The sequence below is a fragment of the Malaclemys terrapin genome, chromosome 2 (assembly GCF_027887155.1).
Source record: "Malaclemys terrapin pileata isolate rMalTer1 chromosome 2, rMalTer1.hap1, whole genome shotgun sequence".
In the NCBI taxonomy this organism is placed as follows: Eukaryota; Metazoa; Chordata; order Testudines; family Emydidae; genus Malaclemys; species Malaclemys terrapin.
The window spans coordinates 251084245-251110100 of record NC_071506.1 but is presented as its reverse complement, the minus strand read 5'-3'; the positions used below and the strand labels follow the sequence as shown (position 1 = coordinate 251110100).

At 41.5% G+C, this 25856-nt stretch overlaps 1 protein-coding gene across 3 annotated transcripts in view; it reads left to right on the top strand.

The window, feature by feature from the left end:
- Positions 1-25856, top strand: part of PIP4K2A (phosphatidylinositol-5-phosphate 4-kinase type 2 alpha) — a 203966-nt gene that overhangs the window by 114614 nt on the left and 63496 nt on the right. For all 3 annotated transcript variants that reach the window (XM_054020678.1, XM_054020680.1, XM_054020679.1), the window contains exon 4: positions 13689-13841. In XM_054020678.1, the coding sequence (XP_053876653.1) occupies positions 13689-13841 (153 nt within the window). The remainder of the gene's footprint in view (positions 1-13688; positions 13842-25856) is intronic.

Below are 25856 nucleotides of genomic sequence, written 5' to 3'. Positions count from 1 at the left end.
GCATATATCACATTGGTAGATGTGCAGGTGAACGAGCCCCTGATGGTATGGCTGATGTGATTAGGTCCTATGATGATGTCACTTGAATAGATATGTGGACAGAGTTGGCATCGGGGTTTGTTACAAGGATAGGTTCCTGGGTTAGTGGTTTTGTTCAGTGATGTGTGGTTGCTGGTGAGTATTTGCTTTAGGTTGGGGGGTTGTCTGTAAGCGAGGACAGGTCTGTCTCCCAAGATCTGTGAGAGTAAAGGATCATCTTTCAGGATAGGTTGTAGATCTCTGATGATGCGCTGGAGAGGTTTTAGTTGGGGGCTGAAGGTGACTTCCTTCTTTATTATCTGGAATTAGGATAATTAACATTAGTATATTAACTTTATTGATTAAATTAAGCTGCTGCTTCTATTTGACTAACTCTTGTGGCTCCTGCTGTATTTGAAAGCCTTGCTAATGTAAAATATAGGAATAGAGAATTAAAGCTGCAAAAGGTAAAATGGGTGTTTCAGAGACCTGCTTGTTGCTATATTTAATAGGGTTTTCAAGAACTATGTGTTGTAGTGCATCTGTGCTTTTAGGGCCCAATTCAAAACCATTTTAAGAAGGCAAAATAATGCCAAAATAGTGTTGCCATCCTGGGCAAAATAATGTAAAAGTTGGTACTGGCTTCAATTGATAAAGAATTAAAGGATAAGAATATAATTAATGCCAGTCAATATGGTTTGATGGAAAGTTGATCTTGTCAAACAACCCTAATTTCATTCTTGATGAGATAATAAATTTGATAAAAGTAACTCCATAGATGTAATATACTTAGACTTTTGTAAGACATTTGACAGTACCACATGACATCCTGATTAAAAATTTAGCACTATACAATAGAGTGTATTAAATGCGCTTGAGAACTGACAAATCTCAAAAAGTATTAGTCAATGAGGAATCATCATTGAATGAGAGTGTTCGTAGTCAGGTTCTCCAGGGATCGGTATTAGGCCTGATGCTGTTCAATATTTTCATTAATGATCTGAAAGAAAATATAAAATCACTGCTGATAAAATTTGTGAATAAGATAAAGATTGGCAGAATGATAACTATTGAGGACAAGGCTGTCATACAGAGTGATTTGGATCACTTAGTAATATTGGCCCATTCAAGCAAAATGTGTTTTAATACAGCCAAATGCAAAAGTACATATCTAGAAACAAAGAAAGCAGGCCGTATGTACAGAATGGGAGATGATATCCTGGAAAGCAGTATCTCTGAGAAGGATTTAGGTGTCATAATGGACAAACAACTCAACGTTAGCCGCTAGTGTGATGCTGTGACAAAAAGAGATATTACATTCCTTGGATATGTAAATAGGGGAGTAGTAAGTAGGAGTATGGAGGTGATTTCAACTCTATATATGGCATTGGTGATACCGAAAGTGGAATACTGCTTATAATTCTGGTATCCAAATTTTAGAGAAGATGTTGAAAAACTGGAAATGATGCAGAAAAATGATTTGAAGCCTGGAGAAAATGTCTTAAATTGAGAGTCTTAAAGAGCTCAATCTGTTTAGTTTAAGAAAGAAGATTGAGAGGTGACTTAATGATAGTTACCTTCACGGGGAGAAAATACCTGGCACTAAAGGGCTCCTTAAACAAGTGGAGAAAATCCTAATGAAAACCAGTGCTGGAAACTGAAGTTAGACAAATTCAGATTAGAAATTAGGCACAGTTGTTTAATAGTGAGAGTGATTTAAGCATTGGAACAAACTACCGAGAGAAGTGGTGGATTTTCCATCTCATCAAATCAGGACTGGATGTCTTTCTGGAAGCTACACCTTAGCCAAATACAAGTTATTTGGTTCCATACAGGAGTAACTGGGTGAAATTTTAATGGCCTGTTATATAAAGGGGATCAGACAAGATGATCTAATGGCAGGCCCGCCGGTGGAGGGGTAAAGTGGGTAATTGCCCAGGGGCCCGGGCGATTTAAAAGGGCCCGGCTGCCGCTGCCGCCACCAGCGCAGCAGAGCTAAGGCAAGCTTCCTGCCTGCCCTCACTCCACGCCGCAGCCAGAACAGCCCTACAGCCTCTGGGGGGAGCAGAGGGTCTCCGCACACTGCCCTGGCCCTGGGCGCTGATTCCGCAGCTCCTATTGGCTGGGAAGTGCACTGCAGCAAATGGAAGCTGCAGGGGCGGTGCCTGCGCACAGCGGCGTGCGGAGACCCCTTTGGGCCTCCCGCCTAGGAGCCTCTGCCAGAGGGATGTGCCAGTCGCTTTCGGGAGACGCCTGAGGTAAGCACTGACCGCCTCCTGCGCCCCAGCCTAGAGCCTGCACCCCAACTCCCTCCCTGAGCCCGCACCCTCTCCTGCACCCAAACATCCTCCCAGAGCCCACACCCCTTCCCGAACCCCAACCCCCTGCCCCAGCCTGATGAAAGTAACTGAGGGTAGGGGAGAGCAAGCGACAGAGGGAGAGAGGGTGGAGTAAGCAGGGGGCAGGGCCTCAGAGAAGGGCAGGGCAAGGGTCTTTGGGTTTGCGCAGTTAGATAGTTGGCAACCCTACCAGGCAGGCATGTAGAAACCCTGGCCGTGTCGGAAGAGGGCGCCCAGCAGCTTGCTGGGCACCAGCCAGCGCAGGCGCAACACCTCCCAAATGTCCGGCGGACTGCATCCACGCGGGTGTGGTAGCCCATTGACTGTTTTGCCCTGGGGCCCGGAATTGCTGTTGGTGGGACTGTATAATGGTCCCTTTTGGCCTTAAACTCTATGGAAAAACTCACTGAAGTCCAAAGAGAGACACCAATGGACTTCACTGGACTTTGAATCAGGCCCCAAATGCAGGACCTGTTGGTAACAGTTTAAAATGGGCTTCAGTCCCGGTGCACCTCTCTGGACCTAAAACTATGCAGGGGAGGTCCCCCACTCTGGGGGCACTAGGACACGAGGTGTGCACAATTTTGGAACTTGCATGGCATTTGCTGCAATCACATTGTTCACTCTCCTTTATGTGCTGTTCCCCTTTCCAATCATGTGTATATTTAGACAATATTGTCTCATTGTTTCCTTGTACTCCCCTGTCTCTGTAGCCATCTTTTGTCTTATACTTAGATTGTAAGCGCTTTTGGGCAGGGCCTGTCTTTTTGTTCTTTGTTTGTACAGCACCTAGCACGTGGTGGGAGAGGGTGTCTGGGCCAAACCCGGGCAATAACTGGAGCAGAGAGCTGGCCCACAGGACAGGAGCCGTGGGAGCTGCTTCTGTGGGATGAGTGCAGGGTGTGTTCCATCTCCAGCCCCCCCTTGTGGGTCGTCCTGCCCCTTTGGGGCAGAACCCAATCCACCTTCTCCCATCCCCCATCCCAAGATGGTGAGAGTTAATAAAATTAAATAAGAAATTCCCCAAAAATAAAATGAAAAAGTATAAATTATTTCACTGGACTCTAAGCTACAGTAGAATGGAATGACCTTTCATTTACTAAAGCGCTTCCACTGCCTATTGCAGTGCAGGTGAAACAAATATATGTAATGTAGTTGTGCAGATAAAGTTGATCTGTATCAAGAACGCTTTAGGGAATGAATTACTAACAAAAATCAGTGTGGCTTTCAGCAGGCTATTTTTAATACTGTAGAATTAATGAACTCATTTATTTTACTATCAAGTAGTTCTGTGGTATGAGACACATTGGCTGTGATTGTAACCGTTAGATGTTGAAGGTCAGATTAATTTCATGACCTTAAATGAAATCTGTTGCCTGTTACTCAGTGCATATGTAGGTGATCTTTTTATTGACCTGTGTAGAGGCAATGTGACATTTCAACCAGGATTCTTCACAAGGAAACTATTCTGGGGACTGTGCATAAATGAAAAGATTTTATTAGAAGCCTCTTCAAGCTTGTCATACTAAATATGTCTTTATTTGTTTAATTACTGTACAGAAGTTCAGCTTATTCTTAAGGTGACCTCCATAAGTATTCACATTTACTAAGTAGAAAACTGTTCACTCTCCTGAGATCAAAACCCAGTACGCACAGGCTTAAAAATTCACAAATTAAAAGTGGACAGGGAATTCAAGCAGAACTATTTCATTCAGAATAATATACATGGAATAAGTTGCTAAGCAAAGCTATTAAGTAGAATAGTATACATGAGGTTGACAGATATTTTAATCACGAGAGAGGGGATTGAGGCACATGGTGATAAAATAGAGAAGGTTGGGATAAACCTAAAGGGGACAGGGTTGTGTGACCTCATGTGATCTTTTCTTGTTCTGTAATGCTCTTTGGAGACTACATGTCAGTATTGCTCTTACTGACAACAGAATTAATAAAATGACTTGTTTGTGGTTAGTATGACTAATGCTTCACTGTTATGTAAACATGCCACTGTGTACAGTAGCTGCATAATAGGAGTGTGCTGTTGGTTCATAGTGAAAGACATGAAAGGGCTATTAAAACATTTAATCTATCCCCTTCCAAGGGCAGAATACAGCTGCTTTATAGGGCCACTCTTAAATACATGTGAAGGATAAATCCTTCATCGCCCCTCCCCTTTCCAGTCTATACATTTCTAAAGAGTAACTGGTTTGGTTTCTTTCCCTTCTCTTTCTCTAAACAAGAAAAAAAATTAGAGTCTGAGCAGTTCTGAGAAGGGGTGCAAACTGTCTGGCACTTCCATTGCTCATCCCTTTCTATCTGTTCCTTCCCCTCCACTATTCTTTTTCTCTTTTTTTTTTTTTTTGTTTTTTGTTTTTTGTTTTTTGTTAAAGCTACTTTGTGTCTGGGAGCTCCTTTTATCTGAGTTACATTTGAGATTGGGAAGGAAATAAGAAAAGACTGACAATCCATTTATAAAATCCCGTGTACAGGAGGAGTTATGCCAATTAGGGGTGGGCTAGTGCCTATATGTACAAGGCTCTGGCAATGATAGCAGCTAGCTCTAGAAGTGCTGAAGAGCCCTATGCTGCTTTCTTTAAGGAGGTCAAATCCAGTTATTTTTATGTATATTGATGCATATTCAGTTTCTTATTGTCCTGTTTGCTCACTTTCACTTAATGTTGCCACCAAAGTCTAGCTACAACACTGTTGTTCTACCACTTTCTATCACAGAAAGCAGTGTGATACATTTTATCTCAGAAAAACAGATCTATGAATTAGGTCTGTTTTTAAGCTGACTGCTAAAGAGCAACACAGTTCAGGGAATGCGACAGTATTTTTCAGTCTGCCTGTTAATCACTGTAACTTATGCACTTCTTTGGGTACATCTACATTAAAATAAGATGGTACTTTTAAAAATATTTGTAATGTTTTTTTTAAAAAATGTTTATCCTAGTCTAGACTTATCTCCTGAGGTTAAAGAGGAAAAGTCCAAAAAATTGCGCGCACACTGTGACATATGCTGTGCACTGAATGCCACATTATTTTACTGTTATTTTCATTTCTGGATCGTCTCTTACCAGCTGTTAGTTCATCAGTTACTGTACCAGACCCCAGCTACTGTCAGGATCCCCTTGTCCATTATGTACAATTACTTAATGAAAATTGGCAAGGACCTGTGTGAAACTCACGCGAAACACAAAAATGCCAATTGCCCCATTTAAACTATTCTTTACTTCCCTTTCCTACCCAACAGTCTCTTCTTTCTGCATCTACAATACACATGCTACATATCTTTAGTATAAATTGGAAATGCTAGGGCACAAAGGTTTTTGGTTGATGGTGTCTGTTATTAAACCAAGAATCAGGGAAAGCATGTATGCTAACTGCCTCTAGGTGGGAAGGTTTCTTATTTTTAAAACTTGTTTAATTTTTAGCAAAATAGCTGTTGTGTTTCCACTCTGTGGCTCCCTATAACTTTTCTAGTCTAATATATTTCATTGAAGTTTGTGTGCCCTATCTATCATTTACAAATGTTGGCACGTTTGGACAAGTTTTCCTCCCTTTATTTAAAGATGATTGCTCTGATGTCCAGGCAATAGGGCTACACGTTTTCATAGATTATAGGACTGGAAGGGACCTCGAGAGGTCATCGAGTCCAGTCCCCTGCCCGCATGGCAGGACCAAATACTGCCTAGACCATCCCTAATAGACATTTATCTAACCTACTCTTAAATATCTCCAGAGACGGAGATTCCACAACCTCCCTAGGCAATTTGTTCCAGTGTTTAACCACCCTGACAGTTAGGAACTTTTTCCTAATGTCCAATCTAGACCTCCCTTGCTGCAGTTTAAACCCATTGTTTCTGGTTCTATCCTTAGAGGCTAAGGTGAACAAGTTCTCTCCCTCCTCCTCATGACACCCTTTTGTATACCTGAAAACTGCTATCATGTCCCCTCTCAGTCTTCTCTTTTCCAAACTAAACAAACCCAATTCTTTCAGCCTTCCTTCATAGGTCATGTTCTCAAGACCTTTAATCATTCTTGTTGCTCTTCTTTGGACCCTTTCCAGTTTCTCCACATCTTTTTTAAAATGCGGCGCCCAGAACTGGACACAATACTCCAGCTGAGGCCTAACCAGAGCAGAGTAGAGCGGAAGAATGACTTCTCGTGTCTTGCTCACAACACACCTGTTAATGCATCCCAGAATCATGTTTGCTTTTTTTGCAACAGCATCACACTGTTGACTCATATTTAGCTTGTGGTCCACTATAACCCCTAGATCCCTTTCTGCCGTACTCCTTCCTAGACAGTCTTTTCCCATTCTGTATGTGTGAAATTGATTTTTCCTTCCTAAGTGGAGCACTTTGCATTTGTCTTTGTTAAACTTCATCCTGTTTACCTCAGACCATTTCTCCAATTTGTCCAGATCATTTTGAATTATGACCCTGTCCTCCAAAGTAGTTGCAATCCCTCCCAGTTTGGTATCATCCGCAAACTTAATAAGCGTACTTTCTATGCCAATATCTAAGTCGTTGATGAAGATATTGAACAGAGCCGGTCCCAAAACAGACCCCTGTGGTACCCCACTCGTTACACCTTTCCAGCAGGATTGGGAACCATTAATAACAACTCTCTGAGTACGATTATCCAGACAGTTATGCACCCACCTTATAGTAGCCCCATCTAATTTGTATTTGCCTAGTTTATCGATAAGAATATCATGCGAGACCGTATCAAATGCCTTACTAAAGTCTAGGTATACCACATCCACCGCTTCACCCTTATCCACAAGGCTTGTTATCCTATCAAAGAAAGCTATCAGATTGGTTTGACATGATTTGTTCTTCACAAATCCATGCTGGCTGTTCCCTATCACCTTACCACCTTCCAAGTGTTTGCAGATGATTTCCTTAGTCTAGTCTAGTTTTGAAAATTTGTAACTGGGTGATAAATGTAGCTAGTATAGTTGGGAAATGAGAAACTTCATATGCTGTGTGGAAGTTTTCCCTTAGCGAATCCTTTGTGTTTCTGCTTGACAGGAACAGTGACATTAAATTGTCTGCAAACATCCACCAGTAGAAAACGCAATACTACCTTGGAACTACCAGAAAGTGGTAGTCTTTTCCAAGCAAATATAATTGGCACAATACAAAGATAGAACTTTCCATAAACTGAAAAACAAATTAATGTGCTTGAATGATCTCCTAATGCAAATACAAAGAAAAATCATAATAAACAACTTGCTAGTAGTATTAGAACTAAATAATACCCTTTACTAAATTACTTGCAGCCCTTCTTCTAAGGCTTAAGGGGAATTGTATTCTTCAGTGTCTGCCATTATTTCAAACTACATTTGTGATCAAAACGTGTCTTACCTAGAGCTTGTCTACACTACAAGCTTAGGCAACCTGTGTTAGGCTGACTTACAGCCACCGCAATAATTACTGCAGTGGTTCATGTCCACATTGCCCTCCTTCTATTGGTAGTGCACATCCTCACCAGGAATGCTTCCACCAACTTAAGAGGTCTGGTGGGGTGGGGGGTGGGGGGTATGAGACCCTAGGCTCTCAGTTCCATGTGACTCCCAGCTAGGAGCTTGGCTCTGCCTGGTTTCCTCACTCACTGTACCTCACTGGGAGCACAGCTGCCCCCCATGCTCCTGGCTCTCTGCTGGGATCAGGGCTGCCCCCCAGCTCTGAGCTCTCTGTTCCCCAACAGGAGCAGGGCAGCCACCCAGGCTCTTGCCTCCCCACTGGGAGCATGCCAGCCACACGGGCTCTCACCTCTCCTCTCCCTGTTGGGAGTGAGCCAGCTGCCCCCATTCTCAGCAGAGAGCGTGAGCCTCAGTGCAGCTGGGCTCCCAGCGGGGAGCCATGCAGGCACAGTCCGGCTGAAAGCAGGGAGCCTGGGCAGCAGCCCGGCTGGGAGTGGGGAGCCGGGACCCCGGGGGCAGTCAAGTGGAGAGCCTGGGCAGCAGCCTGGCTGGGAGCGGGAAGCCAGGGGCAGCGGGCAGTAGCCCAGCTGGGGGCAGGGAGGACTTTCTTGTCAATTTCACGGCTCTGCATGGACACTGCGTCATCCTAACTACACCAACATAAGCCCTACGCCTCTCATAGAGGTGGAGTTATGTCGGTGTAGTAAAGCACTTACATCAGCGGGAGCAAGGCTGTAAAGTGTATACTGACATAGTTAGGTCTACATAAGCTGCCTTACATTGACCTAACTGTAGTGTAGACCAGGGCCTAGTAACTACAGGATGTGGCTCCCAAAGGGTGGCTTTGCTCCTCACAACTAGCTCTAGCAAGGATTCATTTTCATAGTGTATCCCATATCTTGAGAGAGAATTAATTCCTGGATCTCATCCCCTTCCCTTCACAATTGTGTGGGCCATATCCTCTCCCCTTTGCAATTACATAGCATACCAGTGGCAACTACAGCAGTTTCTTGCATAGAAAGTTAATACCAAGATAGTATTTAATGTGTTTTTAGCTGTCTTAATGCATTTCAGCAGCTGGAAACAGGGAGACCCAGCACCATTTGACCCAGGCAACTCTCCAGAGGCCTGCAGACCACCAGTGGACATTGAACCCAGTTTGAAAGCCAGTGAGCAATAGTTAAATCTCAACTGAGTTTTTAAAAAACTCCTAAACAAAGCATCCTCTCACTTTGTCTGTTTTGGGTTGGAGAGGTTTTTTTCATTCATATCAAACTTTCTAATTCATTAGAATGTGAGTTTTGACTGGGGATCAGAGGATAGTTTTCACACTTATTGGCTATGAGCTTTGCAGAATCCTGTTGAGTTGTGCAAAGGAATTAGAATAGTAACTGGAGTAAAGGGGGGGGGGATAACTATTAATATTCTGTACATTGAGAAATTTGGCATATATAATTTTTTTCCACAATCCAATGAAGACGTTTTACTTTAAAGGCCCTTTCATCTTCCTCTGGCTTCTCCCTTTATTTAGTGTTCATTTAACCCTAATTAATTGTGATGTCTTCTTGTGAAGACATCGGTTTTAAAAAAAACAGAAAGGGGAAGAAAATATGTGAAGATATAATTGTGTAATGCCTTTGTGGCTGGAAAAAAATAAGGGAAATGAGCAAAATCTGCAGTTCACATTTACAGAGCCAACTGTTTCCTGAAAAGGAAGGCCCCAGTTTCACAAAGGGACCTACATGGTGCACAAGGGTCTTTCTGCATCAATCCAGTGGCAGGATCAGAGTCTAAGCGAGCAAATGTTTATGGAAATTGTAAGTGTCCTTATTTATTTTCAACAAATGAAGACCAGCTAAATATGTGAGTTTCACACAAGATTTCCCTCTCAAGCACTTTGATTGGGGAAAAGAGGCCATCTTAGGAGCTATCTTCATGGGCTGAAATTAATCAACAACAAAAAACTTACCGGTACTTTGATTAGGCTTGAAAATCCCTGTTCAAAATATTTTGTGAAGGTTTTGGCGTCAACATGGGCCACAAACTTTTATTACTGATTCCCCTCTCTCTCACTTTTTTTTTTTCCTGGTACACGTAATGTCTCTTTCTTTATATAAAAGCAGCTACAAAAACAACCAAGTTTCAGGAACACTGGCAAAAAAATTCAGTAATGAAGAACCTTCTACGTTTTGTATGTGGAGACAAATTCTGATATCCTTACTCAAGTGTTGAAGTAGTACCTTTCTTTGCAAGTAGACCCTTCTCCCTTTAATGTGACTGTGCTGTAATAAGTGCCCCTCAGTGTAGGAAAGTAATCTGAATCTGGCCCTTAATCTCCAAAGATTGTGATGGAAAATGATGCTGTAGATTACTTAGTAGGAACTGAAAATTTCAGAATCTGCCTTCACACATCCACCTTTCCTCTTCCCCGTTTCAGTAGTGGTGGTGTGGACCATACCTCTTTGCAGTTCTTCATAAAAAATATGAATGTGCAACAACTCATGTCCTGCTCCTCAGTTAATTGTTTTCAAGATTTGTGCCACATGGCTCACAAATTCAAGGTTAGGGTTCTTCAGGAGTAATATATTCAGAGAACTGCAGTTACTGACAAATAACCTAGTTTTATTTGTATAGTTACCAGAGAATAAGACACCTTTTTCTTCTGGGAACAGTTGTAATTAATTGCCCAGTAACTCCTGTTGTTGCTAACTGAATTATATCCTAATAACTGAGCATGAGTTCATGTGACTACTGTACATGCAATAACCTGTAATTTACTTTTCTAAGAAATAATTTATTATATTAAATATTTGTTTGAAATTTTTAAGTCCTAACATTTTTCTGGAGGTGGTAATGAAGCTGACTGCTGTTGAGCTTCTATTTTTTTATATATAAAATATATAATATTTTAAAAGCTACATTTTAACCCATTACAGAAGAGCTCTGGAAACAAAACTGATACACTGCAGCATTTTGGGGGAGGAGTAGAGTTGTATTAAGAATTTCTAATTATAAAATGAATGGAATGCTCAGCATCAAATGCAGCGTTAAGGTGGTTGGTCCAGTGTCTCACAAATATAGACCACAATTGTAAACAAAAAATAACACCCCAATGGCAGAACGGAGAACATTCCTTTGGTCATCTTTCCAGTGTGGAGCGAGGAACGGGGAGGGAAGTGCAGAGGATGGAACATCTGAAAATGGATGAGCCGCAGCAATACATAAACTTGCAGGCTTCCATTCTATTTAAAATCATGACTCAGAACATGGTGTGCAAAGCCTATCCTGCCTGTTCTGAGGAATCTCCACTTGGGGAAGTGGGTCTTCGAGATCCTTCCCCCTGCAGAGAGGGAATTGGGCCATCAGTGGTTGCCTCAAAGGTCTTTTTGGATCACAGGAGAGGAAAGGGACATTCAATGCCCTAGTGTATCATCAACATCCTATATCTGTATGAAGAAGACAGTGGAAAGGGATCACCATGCAGTTGTTTCATCACAGTTGTCAGGATAACCCCAGCTAACCATGTCTGCCTATTTATTTTAAATGGAAAAAAAAAAAAAAACCACAGAACCCAGCAAAGTTTTTCAATTTTTCTCCCACACTCTGTTATAAGTACTTTCATTCCAGTTGAGCATTACATTTATATTTGGTATCTCCCTGTTTTTGCCGGTCCTTACTGGACCGAATAAAGAAACCTTGTGGAAAACCTTTTTTTTTTTAGTATTTAGACCCTGATTCAGGAAAGCCTCCTCAGTTCAGGATAGAATGTAAGTGTGTGTTTAAAGGCCCATTGAAGTCAATGGGATTTATGCACCTTCTTAAAGTTAAGTATGTGCTCAGGTGCTGTCCTGAATCAGCACCATCATCATTCCCATGCCTCATTACAAGTTACATAACCTGGCTAACAAATGGCATCTTCACTGAGCACTTCTAACTTGGGAGCCAAATACTGCCTCTGGAGTCATGCAGAATATGCATGGCTCCAAAGTCCAAGGGACTTGTATGTGTTTCTCCTAAGAGCAGATTTGGATCCATGCAGTGCTCAAACACACTGATATATAAATCACAGTTTCACTAAAATGTACAGTACATATTCCTCAGTGTTTCAATAAGATTGGAAAGTTTGTTCCTTTTTGGTGGTTTCTGCAGTAAATTAGAACAAGAAATATCTTTCATTTACATTGCCATTACTGTGTACAGCCTCAACAATAGGTCTGGCATAAACAGCCATTATATTTCTACCAGTGGTTGTATTTTGCTGAATTGAGCCATTGATGTGTGTTTTCTGGCACACAGTGTATTGTGTATTTAATGAAGAAAGAAGCAGAGATAATTGCCCCACTAAAGGGACCTCCATGCCAAATAGAAGATGATTCTTTTAAAATAAACCTTTGTGATTTTGGCCCCTTGTTCATGTGGAATGAACGTGATTATAATAACTTTCTAAAAATGTTCTCATTCTTGCAGTGTGATCCTACATCTATCTCTGACTCTTTCAACAATGTGCTATATTGAAAGATTAAAGTACTGTGTTGCTACTGTAATTATTCTGCCTGTTTTAAGAGTACTACAACAAGATATTTGCTGGGACTATCACCATTTAAGGATTTGCAGTTGAAAGTTGCATAAATGTATATTGTATACAAAGTTTTAATACAATTTTCTATGCAAATAGCTTTTTTCCAGAGAACCAATATATTGTAAGAATTCATCATATATTTAAAGGGAATGGGGGTTGTTTTGTTTGTAGCAGCATTTGTTTGAGTAAAATGGCATTATGTGCAGAGAGGTAGGGGTTAGATTTCTTTCAATTGTAGCTAATGATAAGCAAAGTGGGGACTGGACTGCAGGTTCTATGAACCCAGAAGTGGTACAGTCTCTGAATATATTCCAAGAACTCATACTTAACTTGATTAGTCTTTTTGGAGTAAAGTCTAATTTTGTGGAGATTTAAATAGGGTGTAGAAGTGGTATTGTATGTTCTTGTTACATATTGTAATTTCATTATTATTATTATTTATTATTTTATTTATGTAACTTGTAAAAATTGTTAGGTACTGTGCCTGGTATATTCCAACCAGTATAAACATTTATATCTAAAGTTATTTTCAGCCAATGGTACACTGTATTTGTTGAATTTTACTATATAATTTTCATTTTGCCAGTCCTAATGGTAAAAGTAATGCTGACCTGACTGCTCATTGGTTTTCCCTAAAATGCAAGAGAATTCTTTACCCTATTGTAGCTTGAGGTCACATAAGTATCAGTCTAATAACACCTGCTAATCCTGTCGCACTTTGTAACTTCAAAGCATTATACAAAATTAACTAATCCTCTGAACTCCCCTTGGAGGGAGGGAGGGAGGTACCCTCATTTTACAGAAGAGGAAACAGAGACCACATGTAACTTGCCCAAGGCCGCACGTTGAATCAGTGGTAGAGTTGGGATTAGAACCAAGGAATTCTAACTCTCATCTCATGCTTTGTGTGCTAGATTACACTGTCTCAGTCATTAATTAATATTAATATGACAGTGCTCCAACTGATTTGTTTTGTATGTGCAATTGTGGTATACTATTATATTCCAACTGTTTTATTCACCATTTAATTTTCTTCCAAAAACTAACTGTTTTTAAAATAGAGTATGAAATCAATGTAAATTTACTTCAGAAATATCATTTAAACATTGGTGGACGCTGGTGTTTTTCTCTTTGCAAAATATTTTGTGAAGTAAATGACCAGTCAGCCAAGCTAGCAGACGATTGGCATTTTGGTAGAATTGAGCAAGGTGCAAATGTTTTGTAAGAGAATAGAAAACAAATTTGAATGTACTGCATGCATTTCAACTACACTGTATTTTTTTCTGACATGTTTTCCCTTTTTTAATTAATGTGGCAGAATTCCTTGACGAGAAGTGCTCCACTTGCCAATGATTCTCAAGCACGAAGTGGTGCCCGTTTTCACACCTCATATGACAAAAGATATATCATCAAAACTATAACAAGTGAAGATGTAGCAGAAATGCACAACATTCTGAAGAAATATCATCAGGTAATGTTTTAGTTACTATCAGGAGATGGGAAGTATTAAAAAAATTAATTTGGAAAAATGTAAATGAAATTCTCTGATTAAGGAAGAGTTTTAAGTGTGTGATGTTTTGGCCATAGAGATGCTGCATTATTAATGTATTGTCTGTTAATTTCAGATTATTTTCTTTGGTATGTCAAAAGTTCTTGATAAGTGATTGTGAAAATAGAATCAGTTCAGATCATTTAGTTCATTTTCCTTTTGTGCGTCACACGGTCTCATTAACTAAATGCTGCTTATATATTTTAGCAATACTTGATTACAAGTGATGAATGTTGCATTTATATATAAAATGAAAATAAAGTGTGTGTGTGTTTTGTACGTATGGAGAATACATGGTGCTGGGTAAAAAAGGTTTTATCAGTATGTATTTGAGGTAACCATGCTACTCGTGTGGCAAAGCCATGAGGGAATAATATAAGTCATCTCAGATGAGTGCTGATAAAAACCATTATACCATGCCAAGATGTATTCTGTATATACAACATACTTAGCAGGGAAAATACTTAACAAATCTTTCAGAGAGTTTAAAGAAAATTGATACTATTTTTCATATTCCCACACCTGTTAAATCAAACTCTCTACTGCATAAGCCTTTGTTGTGTGTGTGGCCGGGAGGGGTGGGGATTATAACTACCTCTTAAAAATCTTTAAAAGTTCCCTAAAAAGCATCTTCTTTCTCCTTCCTTCCAGCATTTCTTCACCCTCACTAACTCTTGGTGGTTTGGAGTGGTGTGAAGGGATTGGAGTGGTAGGGATGGGATCTGGCTTTGTGTGTGGACAGTGTGGGGGATTAGGCTTAAGCTTGAGTCTGAGCCTTGGTTTACTGTGCAGTGTAGACATACCCTAAGTAGCTTCAGCCTGTTTGCTAAATGCTGTGTTGCCAGCTCTTGTGATGTTATCATGCATCTTGTGATATTGGTGTTTTTTCTTAAAGCCCTAGCTCCATGAGTAATTCTAACCCTAAGCCCTGACTCATAGCTCCTAGATAACCTGTTGCCCCAGGGTTTCCAGGGTCTATGGTTACAAGGCAGCCTGCCAGGCAGACTGTCCCAGAGTGGGGGCTCCTTTTTCTTTCACAGAGGATTCAGAAATTTTTGGTTTTTGTTCTGAATCAGAACGAATCCACATTTCAAAATATCAAAATCCTCTGCAAAACAGAATTACCGTTCTCTGTCCAGCTCTACAGACAATCCAAAAAGAGTCAGAGAAAGGGCATTGCATAATAATTATATTACTTTACTTTAGATTTCTCTGTTTGAAAGGTAAATCCCCAATGAGCAGAGTTGCTGCTTAGGCAGCTGTGAGGCAGTTAGAGGAGGGCAGGGGAAAGCAGCTTTGTCGAAGCAGCACAGGGGTTGGGGTGCTGAAAGAAAGGATGGGGAGCCTGCCATTTTTGCTCTGTTCACACCGCTGTTCAAATGCTTCAAACTTCCATCAGGAGATTGCTCTCGTGGTTTTTTGGACTCTTCCTATGACTGCATAAGCATTTTAACTTTTGACCTGTGAGTAATGTTACCTCCTCATGTCAGGCATCTCCAGCCTTAATATCTCCTGTTTTCCTCTTGCTCGTGGTGTTTTGCTTTCAATGATGTGGTTCGTTCTCCTGTCACTCCCAAAAAACAATGGCTTGTAAATGTAAATATGCTTTTGTAACCCCTGCCTGCCTGGTGTGGCACTCTGTCCCCCTCCAATGGCACCTAGACCATCTAGAGATTAATGAGTCTGCTACAGCCTTAGCTCAGAGCTATGAGGCTTTTAGCTCATGCAGTAAAGGCTCATGCATTTAACTCTGGAGGTTCCAGGTTTGATCCGAACCATTGATGACCAGGGTCTGTTGGTGTTACAAGTGGGGGCTTGTCCATGATATTAACTGGGAAGTCTCTGGAGCTCAGGACAGGGCCGCCCGGGGAGGGGGGGGGGGAGGCAAGTGGGGCAATTTGCCCCGGGCCCCACAGGTGCCCCCATGAGAACATCGGAGGCGTCTCCCCGCCTTCGCCTTCCTCCATCCCCCGGCGCCTCAGCACCCCGCGTCCAGGAGCAGCCCTGGACAGCGCAGCAGTGGCATGGCTCAGGCGGGGTCTGAGGTCCTCCTGCTCGGAGCCGTGTGGTGAGGGGACGGGGCTGCGAGCTCCGGCGGGCTGAGCGGCAGGAGCTCCTGGATGCGGCTCGCTGAGGCTCTGGGAGAGGGAGTAAGCGGCATGGTAAGGCCCTCTGAGCCAGGCACCCCCCGAGCCCCAGCTCCGAGCCCAGCCCCTCTGAACCGGGCACGACCCCAACCCCCCACAGCGCTGACCCCTAGCTCCAAGCCCAGCCCCTCTGAGCCGGGCACCCCCCGACCCCAGAGCCGTGACCCCCAACTCCTAGCCCAGCCCTTCTGAGCTGGGCACCCCCCGACCCAGAGCCCAGCTCCCCACCCAGCCCTGGGCAACAGTAGCACCACCCCCAGGCAGTGACAGCCCAGTGGCACCAACCATCACCCAGCAACAGCCCATTATGTAATTGCAAATGTATATATACCATTAAAGCATTAAATGGGTTTTTAAATAATGTATTTTGTGTATTTTCAAATTATTAAAAATTAATTTTTGAATGTATTTCACTGGTTATTTTTTACATTTCCAAATACATGTTACTGTAGTATTGCAACTTTTTTTTATGGAAGGGGCCCCCAAAATTGCTTTGCCCCAGACCCCCTGAATCCTCTGCGCAGCCCTGGCTCAGGACACGTTTCCTCAGCTAGGTGAAGTATGTAACCAGTGCTTACTTGGTGTGGTGTTGTGTCCCCCTCTAGTGGCACCTAGACCAGAGATTAATGAGTCAGCTACAACCTTAGCGAAGAGCCATGTGGCTTTTAGCTCTTGCAGTAGAGGCTCATACAGTAAGCTTCAGAATTCCCAGGTTCGATCCCGCCTCCTGACGACCCGGGTCTGTCAGTGTTACACTATGAGAATAGGCATGTGTTATGAATTGGAAATTCCTGAAATTGGAGTAGAAGAGCCTTATATAGTATCAGTGAAGTGGGACAGAGTGAGGAGAGTATTACATAGGAAAGGAAAGAGAGACCAGGGAGCAGGAATAGAAAGAGGCAGGATGAGGCAGCAGAGGAGATACAGAATCAGAGGCATGGACAGAAGAAGGCAAACAATGATGCTGAGCAACGGGATAAAGGTATTGTGATCTCCCTTTCTTCCTTCATAATCTCCTTAAAACTTCTACAAAGTATATCAGTGACAATTCATCAAATATAGGTCACTTACAAAACCAAAAACCTTTTGTTGCTTCACAATTGACCCTTCAAACACTGGTTTATGGGCCTTCTTTTCAAACATTTATAGATGTGCATAACTGTATGCACAAATGCAAGAGTACTGTGTGTGTGCACTGCTGGATCTGACACACAATGCAGATCTTGAAAGTTACTGGATGTTAGGCCTGATATCCTGTATTTCAACTCACTTGCTATATTGATAGATGCTGCAAGAAAGACAGCATTTTTTTGCAGCATTTTCCTCTGTTTCTTTAATACCAAGCACATTGATGGTGCTTATTACGTAATACCAGTGATGGTGTGTGAGATTACGATAACCTCATTAATCCTTAGTCTTGCGTCTGATGAAGTGGGCATTCACCCACGAAAGCTTATGCTCCAATACTTCTGTTAGTCTTAAAGGTGCCACAGGACCCTCCGTTGCTTTTTACAGATTCAGACTAACATGGCTACCCGTCTGATACTCATTAATCCTGAATCTCAAAATAAAAGCTGTGAGCAACTGTGGTGGTATGCAGGTAACTTTGTGTCAGGGAGGGAGAAAATGAAGAGAATGCAAAGCTGTCTCTTTTTTTTTTTTCTTTCAACTTCTAGGAATGGGGGTAGAGAGGAATGCTTAAACTCCTTTCTCAACAGGAAGAAAAGAGAACAGTTTCTGCTTTGCAGCCTCTGAGAAAAACAGGGAAAGAGTGATGCTCCTTCCTTCCAGCAGCCAGATGGGTGTGGAGGAGAGGCTGAAGGTTAGAATGAAGCTCCCCCTCACTCTTCACAGCTGGGGCAGGGAAAGTGGAGGAAAGAGAACAAGGCTTTTGCTCAGTCCCACCAACCTTTGGTATGTGGGAGAGGAGGCTTCAGATTTATCACATCTGTAAGCCAAGGCCATATGAGCATTTGGGTCCTTTAGCAGATTCCAAGGTCAGCATTCTGAGAAGTACTAAGTACCCCATTTCCAAGCATTTGGGAGTGCTGCTCACTTGGGTACCCTCATCAAACCCCACTCAAAGATCTTAATTGCTGCTTTTAGCTAGTAGATTTATTCCTCTGACTGTTTTCCTATTTTGCTGGAAATATACACTGTCATTTTAGTAAAAGATGATACTGTGTAAGCTTCTTAGAGTTTGACAAATTAGCAGTTAAAATTATTCTCTAATTGTAACTTGTGATTTTTTTTTTTTAGTTTATAAAGCTTCCAATCTTTGTATCATAGCTTTGATCTCAAAGGCATTTGATCTGTAAATCAGTGCAGCAAACTGGAAGTGTTACCCAGTTTATTTGTCCAGGCAATTAATGGTAATCCTTATTATCTCTGAAGTTAATATACAAATTTTGAGGTGGTTGAACTAGTTAAAATTCAGATTATCTTTCAGAATAAACAATCGCTGCTTTCAAGAGTTTGACTGAAGGATGTGTCTAACATGAATGAAAAATCCTTGATGGTGTTTAGTTAATGCTTGTATGGCATTTTTAAAATGTCAGGCTCTAAGTTAATACCTACAGTAATAGTAATTAATAAGATGTCTGCACCAAAGGTACATAGGTGGACTTTATACCAATTAAAGAGAACCAAATATCGTAAGAATGGGGAGCATGTACTATACGTACTTGAGAATGATTGTAGCCTGGTTGTTCAGGTACTCACTTGTAGGTGGTTGATACTAGTTCAAGTCTGCTCCAATGAATTAGTTATTATTAATATGTATTATATCATTGATATTCTTGACTCTTCAGTAACTTGATTCAGGTGTTTGGAAAAATGGGGCTGGCATAATCTTTGGATATAGCATTAAGAATTAGATGTAAAAATACTTTCTGCTTCTAACATGCTTTTTACTGGAGAATTTCAATGCACTTAACAAATGTTAGCTAAACTTCATAAACACTGAGAGCCAGAGGAACAGAGCAGTTTCAGTGTGTGGTATTTTTCCTTAGGTGTTTTTGACAACCTGCTGTTAAAAGAACGAAGTTATTATGGTAAAGCTGAAAGGAAAGTTAAATCCAAATAATTAAAATAAATCTTGTTGCAATGGCATTTGTATTGGAGTTGTTATATCAGTGCACATATACTATATGAAACTACCACTGGAAAAAACAGAATCAGAAAGTCGTTAGAAGTACTGTCTGGTCTTGGTCTGCTTTTTAGTAATTTGTCAATGGGACAATCAATATTCATATAGTGGGTCATGACCTCTAATCCCTAACCAGTCAATCTTCTACACAATGCAAGTTGGTGGATATTTCCAATACGTAGAAGGTAAAACTAGGTTTTCACTTTCTTTCACAAAGGATTCATATCCTTTTGTGTTTAAATTTTCCAGGGCTCACAGTCTCCCTGGATAGTGTATTTATATTATAGTCTTGAGTAGCATTTTTCAAAACGTGTCATGTTAGACTTTCCCCATTTACAAGCTTATTACTGCTATTTTACATACTTTCCATAAAGTAGCAGGAAATAGATGAAAAGATCAAATTTAATTACTCTAATATTAGAAACTAGTTATATACAAGTATCCACAATTAAAAGGTTACATTGAACTAGTCTTGAAAGAATTACATGAAAAATTACTATAAAAAACAGAAGGGTCACTATAAAAAAAACAGAGGGGTGATGGAAGCTTTAATCTGATTTACTAAAGCCTCTAGTCAACTCATCAGATGAGCCTGGGACTTTGCTTTCATTCCTATTTAAAAACAAAAAAGCCCAATAGCCCAGTGGTGAGAGCACTGACATGGGAGAGTTAGTTTATGTTCTTGCTCCAAGAAATCTTGTTTATCCAAAGCATTTATACAACAGGAGAGACTGAGAGAGACTCACCCCAGAATACCCAATAGCCTGGCTCCAAAAATTCCCGGCCTGCTCCTCACTGATTACACTGGTCTACACTTTTTGAGAAGTCATCTGCTTCAGAGATAAAATGTGCTGAATTCAAATATGACCATTAAAACAACTGATTGGCTATTGTTTCTAAGATATTTAAGTTTTTTACATTTTATGTCTATGTATATTGTGTAGATAGTAGAGTTTTAATCATAAATTGTAAACCTAGGTCTTTTCATGTGTTTATGGTTGTTTACATGATAATATTTCACCTGTCCTGTTTATGTAACACTTTAAAAATCAGCAAAAGGGTTATATAAATAAAATGTATTATGAAACAAAAGGCAAAAAACTATTATGTACATAGTTCAGTGTCTACTCGGCGCTTCTTGGCTTCTCTCTTGTATTCATTAAATGGAGCATCTCTTGTCACTGTCCAGCAATAGTCTGCAAGCATTGACGGGTTCCATTTGCCTGATAGCGTTTCTCTATTGTTGCAATGTCCTGGTGAAATCGCTCGTCGCTCACTGCTCCGCAGTTCGGTGGAAAAAAATCTAGATGAGAGTGCAAATAATGTATCTTTAGTGACATGTTGCAACCAAGGCTTTTGTATGCCTTGAGGAGGTTTTCCACCAACAACCTGTAGTTGTCTGCCTTGTTGTTTCCGAGAAAATTTATTGCCACTAACTGGAAGGCTTTCCATGCCGTCTTTACCTTGCCACGCAGTACATGGTCAAATGCATCATCTCGAAGAAGTTCACGAATCTGAGGACCAACAAAGACACCTTCCTTTATCTTAGCTTCACTTAACCTTGGAAATTTTCCACAGAGGTACTTGAAAGCTGCTTGTGTTTTGTCAATGGCCTTGACAAAGTTCTTCATCAGACCCAGCTTGATGTGTAAGGGTGGTAACAAAATCTTCCTTGATTCAACAAGTGGTGGATGCTGAACACTTTTCCTCCCAGGCTCCAATGACTGCAGGAGTGGCCAATCTTTCTTGATGTAGTGGGAATCTCTTGCACGACTATCCCATTCGCAGAGAAAACAGCAGTACTTTGTGTATCCAGTCTGCAGATCAAGCAAGAGAGCAACAACCTTCAAATCGCCACAAAGCTGCCACTGATGTTGGTCATAGTTTATGCACCTCAAAAGTGGTTTCATGTTGTCATAGGTTTTCTTCATATGGACTGCATGACCAACTGGAATTGATGGCAAAACATTGCCATTATGCAGTAAAACAGCTTTAAGACTAGTCTTCGATGAATCAATGAACAGTCTCCACTCATCTGGATCATGAACGATGTTGAGGGCTGCCATCACACCATCCATGTTGTTGCAGGCTACAAGATCACCTTTCATGAAGAAGAAGAATGGGACAAGATTCTTTTGACTGTCACGGAACATGGAAACCCTAACATCACCTGCCAGGAGATTCCACTGTTGTAGTCTGGAGCCCAACAGCTCTGCCTTACTCTTGGGGAGTTCCAAATCCCTGACAAGGTCATTCAGTTCACCTTGTGTTATGAGGTGTGGTTCAGAGGAGGAGGATGGGAGAAAATGTGGGTCCTGTGACATTGATGGTTCAGGACCAGAAGTTTCATCCTCTTCCTCTTCCTCTTCTGACTCAAGTGAGAATGATTCTGGTGCATCTGGAACCGGCAGCCCTTCTCCGTGGGGTACTAGGCATATAGCTGATGGAACGGTTGGATAATGCACAGTCCACTTTTTCTTCTTTGACACACCTTTCCCAACTGGAGGAACAATGCAGAAGTAACAATTGCTGGTATGATCTGTTGGCTCTCTCCAAATCACTGGCACTGCAAAAGGCATAGATTTCCTTTTCCTGTTCAACCACTGGCGAAGATTTGTTGCACAAGTGTTGCAGCATATGTGTGGGGCCCACCTCTTGTCCTGATCTCCAATTTTGCAGCCAAAATAAAGGTGATAAGCTTTCTTAACCATAGTGGTTATACTGCGCTTTTATGATGCAAAAGTCACTTCACCACAAACATAGCAGAAGTTATCTGCACTGTTCGCACAAGTACGAGGCATCTCTGCTCACTTTGGCTAAACAGAAATGTGTCCCTTTGCAAAATTAAACACTGACAAATAAGAGAGCACGACACTGTATGATTTCTAGAGCTGATATAGGGCAATTTGTTCAGCAGAGTGATGTAAGCTTCGTTAACATTGCATCATCCATGACTTCTAGGAATAACATGATGCAATTCATATCATGTATGACTCAATACCAGCTTCAGATTGCATCATTCATTGTTTTGCCTAAAAAGCAAGTACTGTCCAAACCCAGTCATAGATTTATTCATAGATCCAGTCAAAGATGTATTTTAGTCATTTCTGGTTTAAATTGAGATCCCTTCCCTTTATAACTCACTTATCCTCCGCCATTCCCAAGTCAAGGGCCGTATATACTGACCCAATAGCATATCTTGAAAACTAGAGCCAATCAACAATTTTAAGCATCATTTTCGTTCTCAGTGACCCAGAATTAGTAAAGTTTGACTACATTTATTTCAGAAGCATTTTGGCTGTAGAGCAGTGTTATCTTTTGTGGAGGGCCTGATCAGGTAGAAACGCATCTAATTTTGAGAATCCTGCCAGGACGCAGGTGCATGCTAGAGCTCCAAAAAGTTCGGCAGCATCAGAACTTTTAGGCAGTTTTGCATATACCCACTGGCAGAAATTTAGGAGCCATGAGGATTTAGGCACCTGCAGGGTTAGGTGGCAGCTGAATAGGGAATTTTGAAGCTCTCAGTGGTGTCTAATATTGGACTTTGCCACCTAAAGTGGCAGTTAGTAAGTGCATACTGCCAACATTTAAAATTCTGTCTTGTATCAGGAGAATGGAGAATAAGAGCAGTATGCAAATACACTAGGGAGCTTTTAATGCACAGCATCAGGTCTGCGTGGAAAGTTAGTGCACAGCATGCTGGAATTCTGTAGATGTACAATCCATCTTGCTGCACAGTAATTGTTTGTCTAGACAAGCCCTTAGTCTGAATTTTTAAAAAATGTAAAGGAAAACATTTATATTGACATTAGGCTTTAACCTAAATTTAAAAGTCATTTTAACGATAAGGTTTTTATTTTTCAGTGAGGATAAACTATTTTAGAGGGTACATTTAGCAAGACATGTATGTCAAATTTTCTAGCTTGTCATAATTTTAAATGTTTGAGAAGCTCTGAAAAGTGCACCTCCTAATTTTTGCAATATTGTACTACAAAAGAAATAATATAATATGGTGCATTGTGTAAATGCAGTCTCCTGTTTTAAACCTCCTTGGCATAGGATTTTTAGAAACTAAGGCGTACTTGTTGAAAATGTAGCAAGCTGATGATTTTCAGTAGAAGTCATTCTTTCATGACTAAGTACATTAAAGCTGAAGTCTTGTGATGGCTACAGTTCATCCATTTTCAAAAGAGGCAGTGTAGGTTCCGACATTCTCATTTATTACTATGGTATAATTCTACAAAAAGGCAATTTGATCTGTTAATATTAAAAGTGAAAAAATACCAAGTGAATAGGGAAAAGATAAAATGTATGTTTACTTATGGTGCAGCAAAATCTTCAGCATTTAAAAAACATGAGATGCTGCAGAAGCCATGAGTTGTCAAGCCTCGTCTATTCTAGAAAAGTTGAACCATATTTATTTTTAAATTGATTTAGTTTGTGTGTCTAGTTAGAGGGTTGCACCAGTTTAACTAGATCATTTTTAAAATCATTTTAATTAAAACAGTGTAATTTTTCTAGTACAGAAAAGACCTTAGAGCTTGCAGGAAAATGCAAACCCTCAATCAAAATGTACATAACAATTCTGTGGAAAAATGAGGTTGGACTATGTAAGTGTTCAGAGTGGGAGAGGGCAATGTAAAGTACCAGCTGAGATTCAGAGGGAAACAATACCCTGATGAGAAGTGAAGAATTTGAGCAGCAGTGACAACTATAAAACTCTTGTGATTCTTTAGCTATTGCCTTACGGCTCTCTGATATCTAACCTAAGTCTCTCTTGCTGCAGATTAAATCCATTACTACTTGTCCTACCTTCAGTGGACATGGAGGACAACCAGTGACCGTCCTCTTTATAACAGCCCTTAACATATTTGAAGACTAACAGGTCTTCCCTCCGTCTTCTTTTCTCAAGATCAAACATGCCCAGTTTTTTTAACCTTTTCTCAGAGGACAGATTTTCTAAACCTTGTATCATTTTTGTTGCTCTCCTTTGGAGTCTGGAGTCTCTCGAGTTTGTCCACATCTTAAAGTGTGGTGCCCAAAACTGGACCCAATACTCCAGCTGAGATGTCACCCGTACCAAGTACCCGGGACAACTACCTCCTGTGTCTTACATATGATGCTTTTGTTAATAAACCCTAGAATGATATTAGTCTTTTTTGCAGCATTGTTAACTCATATTTGATTTGTGATCCACTAATTCCCAGCAGTACTTTCCAGCAGTACTACCATCTAGCCAGTTATTCCCCATTTTGTACTTGTGCACTTGACATTTTTTTTCTTCGAGTGCTTGCTAATGTCAATTCCATTCTAGGTGCGTGTGTGCCCACGTGTACAGTTGTCAGAGATTTTTGCCTTAGCAGTATCCGTAGGGTCAGCTGTGGCGCCCCCTTGAGTGCCGTGCTTATGCGCTGGTATATTAGGCACTGCTGACTCTACGCCCTCTCAGTTCCTTCTTACCGCCCATGGCGGTTTGTCAGAGCACCTCATCTAGCATTGCAAGAATGTTAGCGGTTCTTTACAGTCCATTGTATATCTTCTTTGTATATACTTTGTAGGTACTTAGTTAGCCATTAAGTTAAGTGTTAGGTTAGTTTGGTAGTTAGAGTCCCATCTGGAACTTTGTCCCAGAGCAGAGCATTCCCCGCTCTCCCGGCTTCAAACCATGCTTGTCATGCAACAGGCCAATGCCTATAAGGGTATGTCTACACTACGAAATTAGTTCAAATTTATAGAAGCCGGTTTTATAGAAATCGGTTGTATACAGCCGATTGTGTGTGTCCCCACATAAAATGCTCTAAGTGCTCTAGTCGGCGGACCGCGTCCACAGTACGAGGCTAACGTCGACTTCCGGAGCATTGCACTATGGGTAGCTATCCCACAGTTCCCGCAGTCTCCGCCGCCCCTTGGAATTCTGGGTTGAGATCCCAATGCCCAGATGATGCAAAACAGTGTCGCGGGAGGTTCTGGGTACATGTCGTCAGGCCCCTCCCCCCCGTCACAGCAACGGCAGACAATAGATTCGCGCCTTTTTACCTGGGTTACCTGTGCAGACAACATACCACGGCAAGCATGGAGCCCGCTCAGCTCACCGTCACCATATGTCCTCTGGGTGCCGGCAGACGTGGGACTGCATTGCTACACAGCAGCAGCTGCTAACTGCCTTTTGGCGGTAGACGGTGTAGCATGAGTAATAGCCGTGGGGCTGGCAGCCGTAGGGCTGCATTGCACCAGCCCCTTGCCCTTTGGTAGGCGATGGTATATTATGACTGGTACCCATCGTCGTCGTACTGGAGTGGCTGTCAATCATGGCCACCTGGGCAGACATGCTACTGTTTCGATGATGATGACTACCAGTCGTAGTATACTATTTTCTGCCAATTGCCCAGTATTGTCTGCTAAGCACCCAGAAGAGGCCGAGGGCGATGCTGGGTGCTGGCGGACGTGGGGCTGGCAGACGTGGGGCTGCATTGCTACACAGCAGCAGCCCCTTGCCTTTTGGTAGACAATGGTATATTACGATTGGTAACCGTCGTCATCGTACTGCAGAGGCGATCACTCATGCTGCACCGTCGGCTGCCAGCTTAAGATGTAAAAAATAGATTTGTTCTGTATTCATTTGCTTCCCCTTCCTCCGTGAAA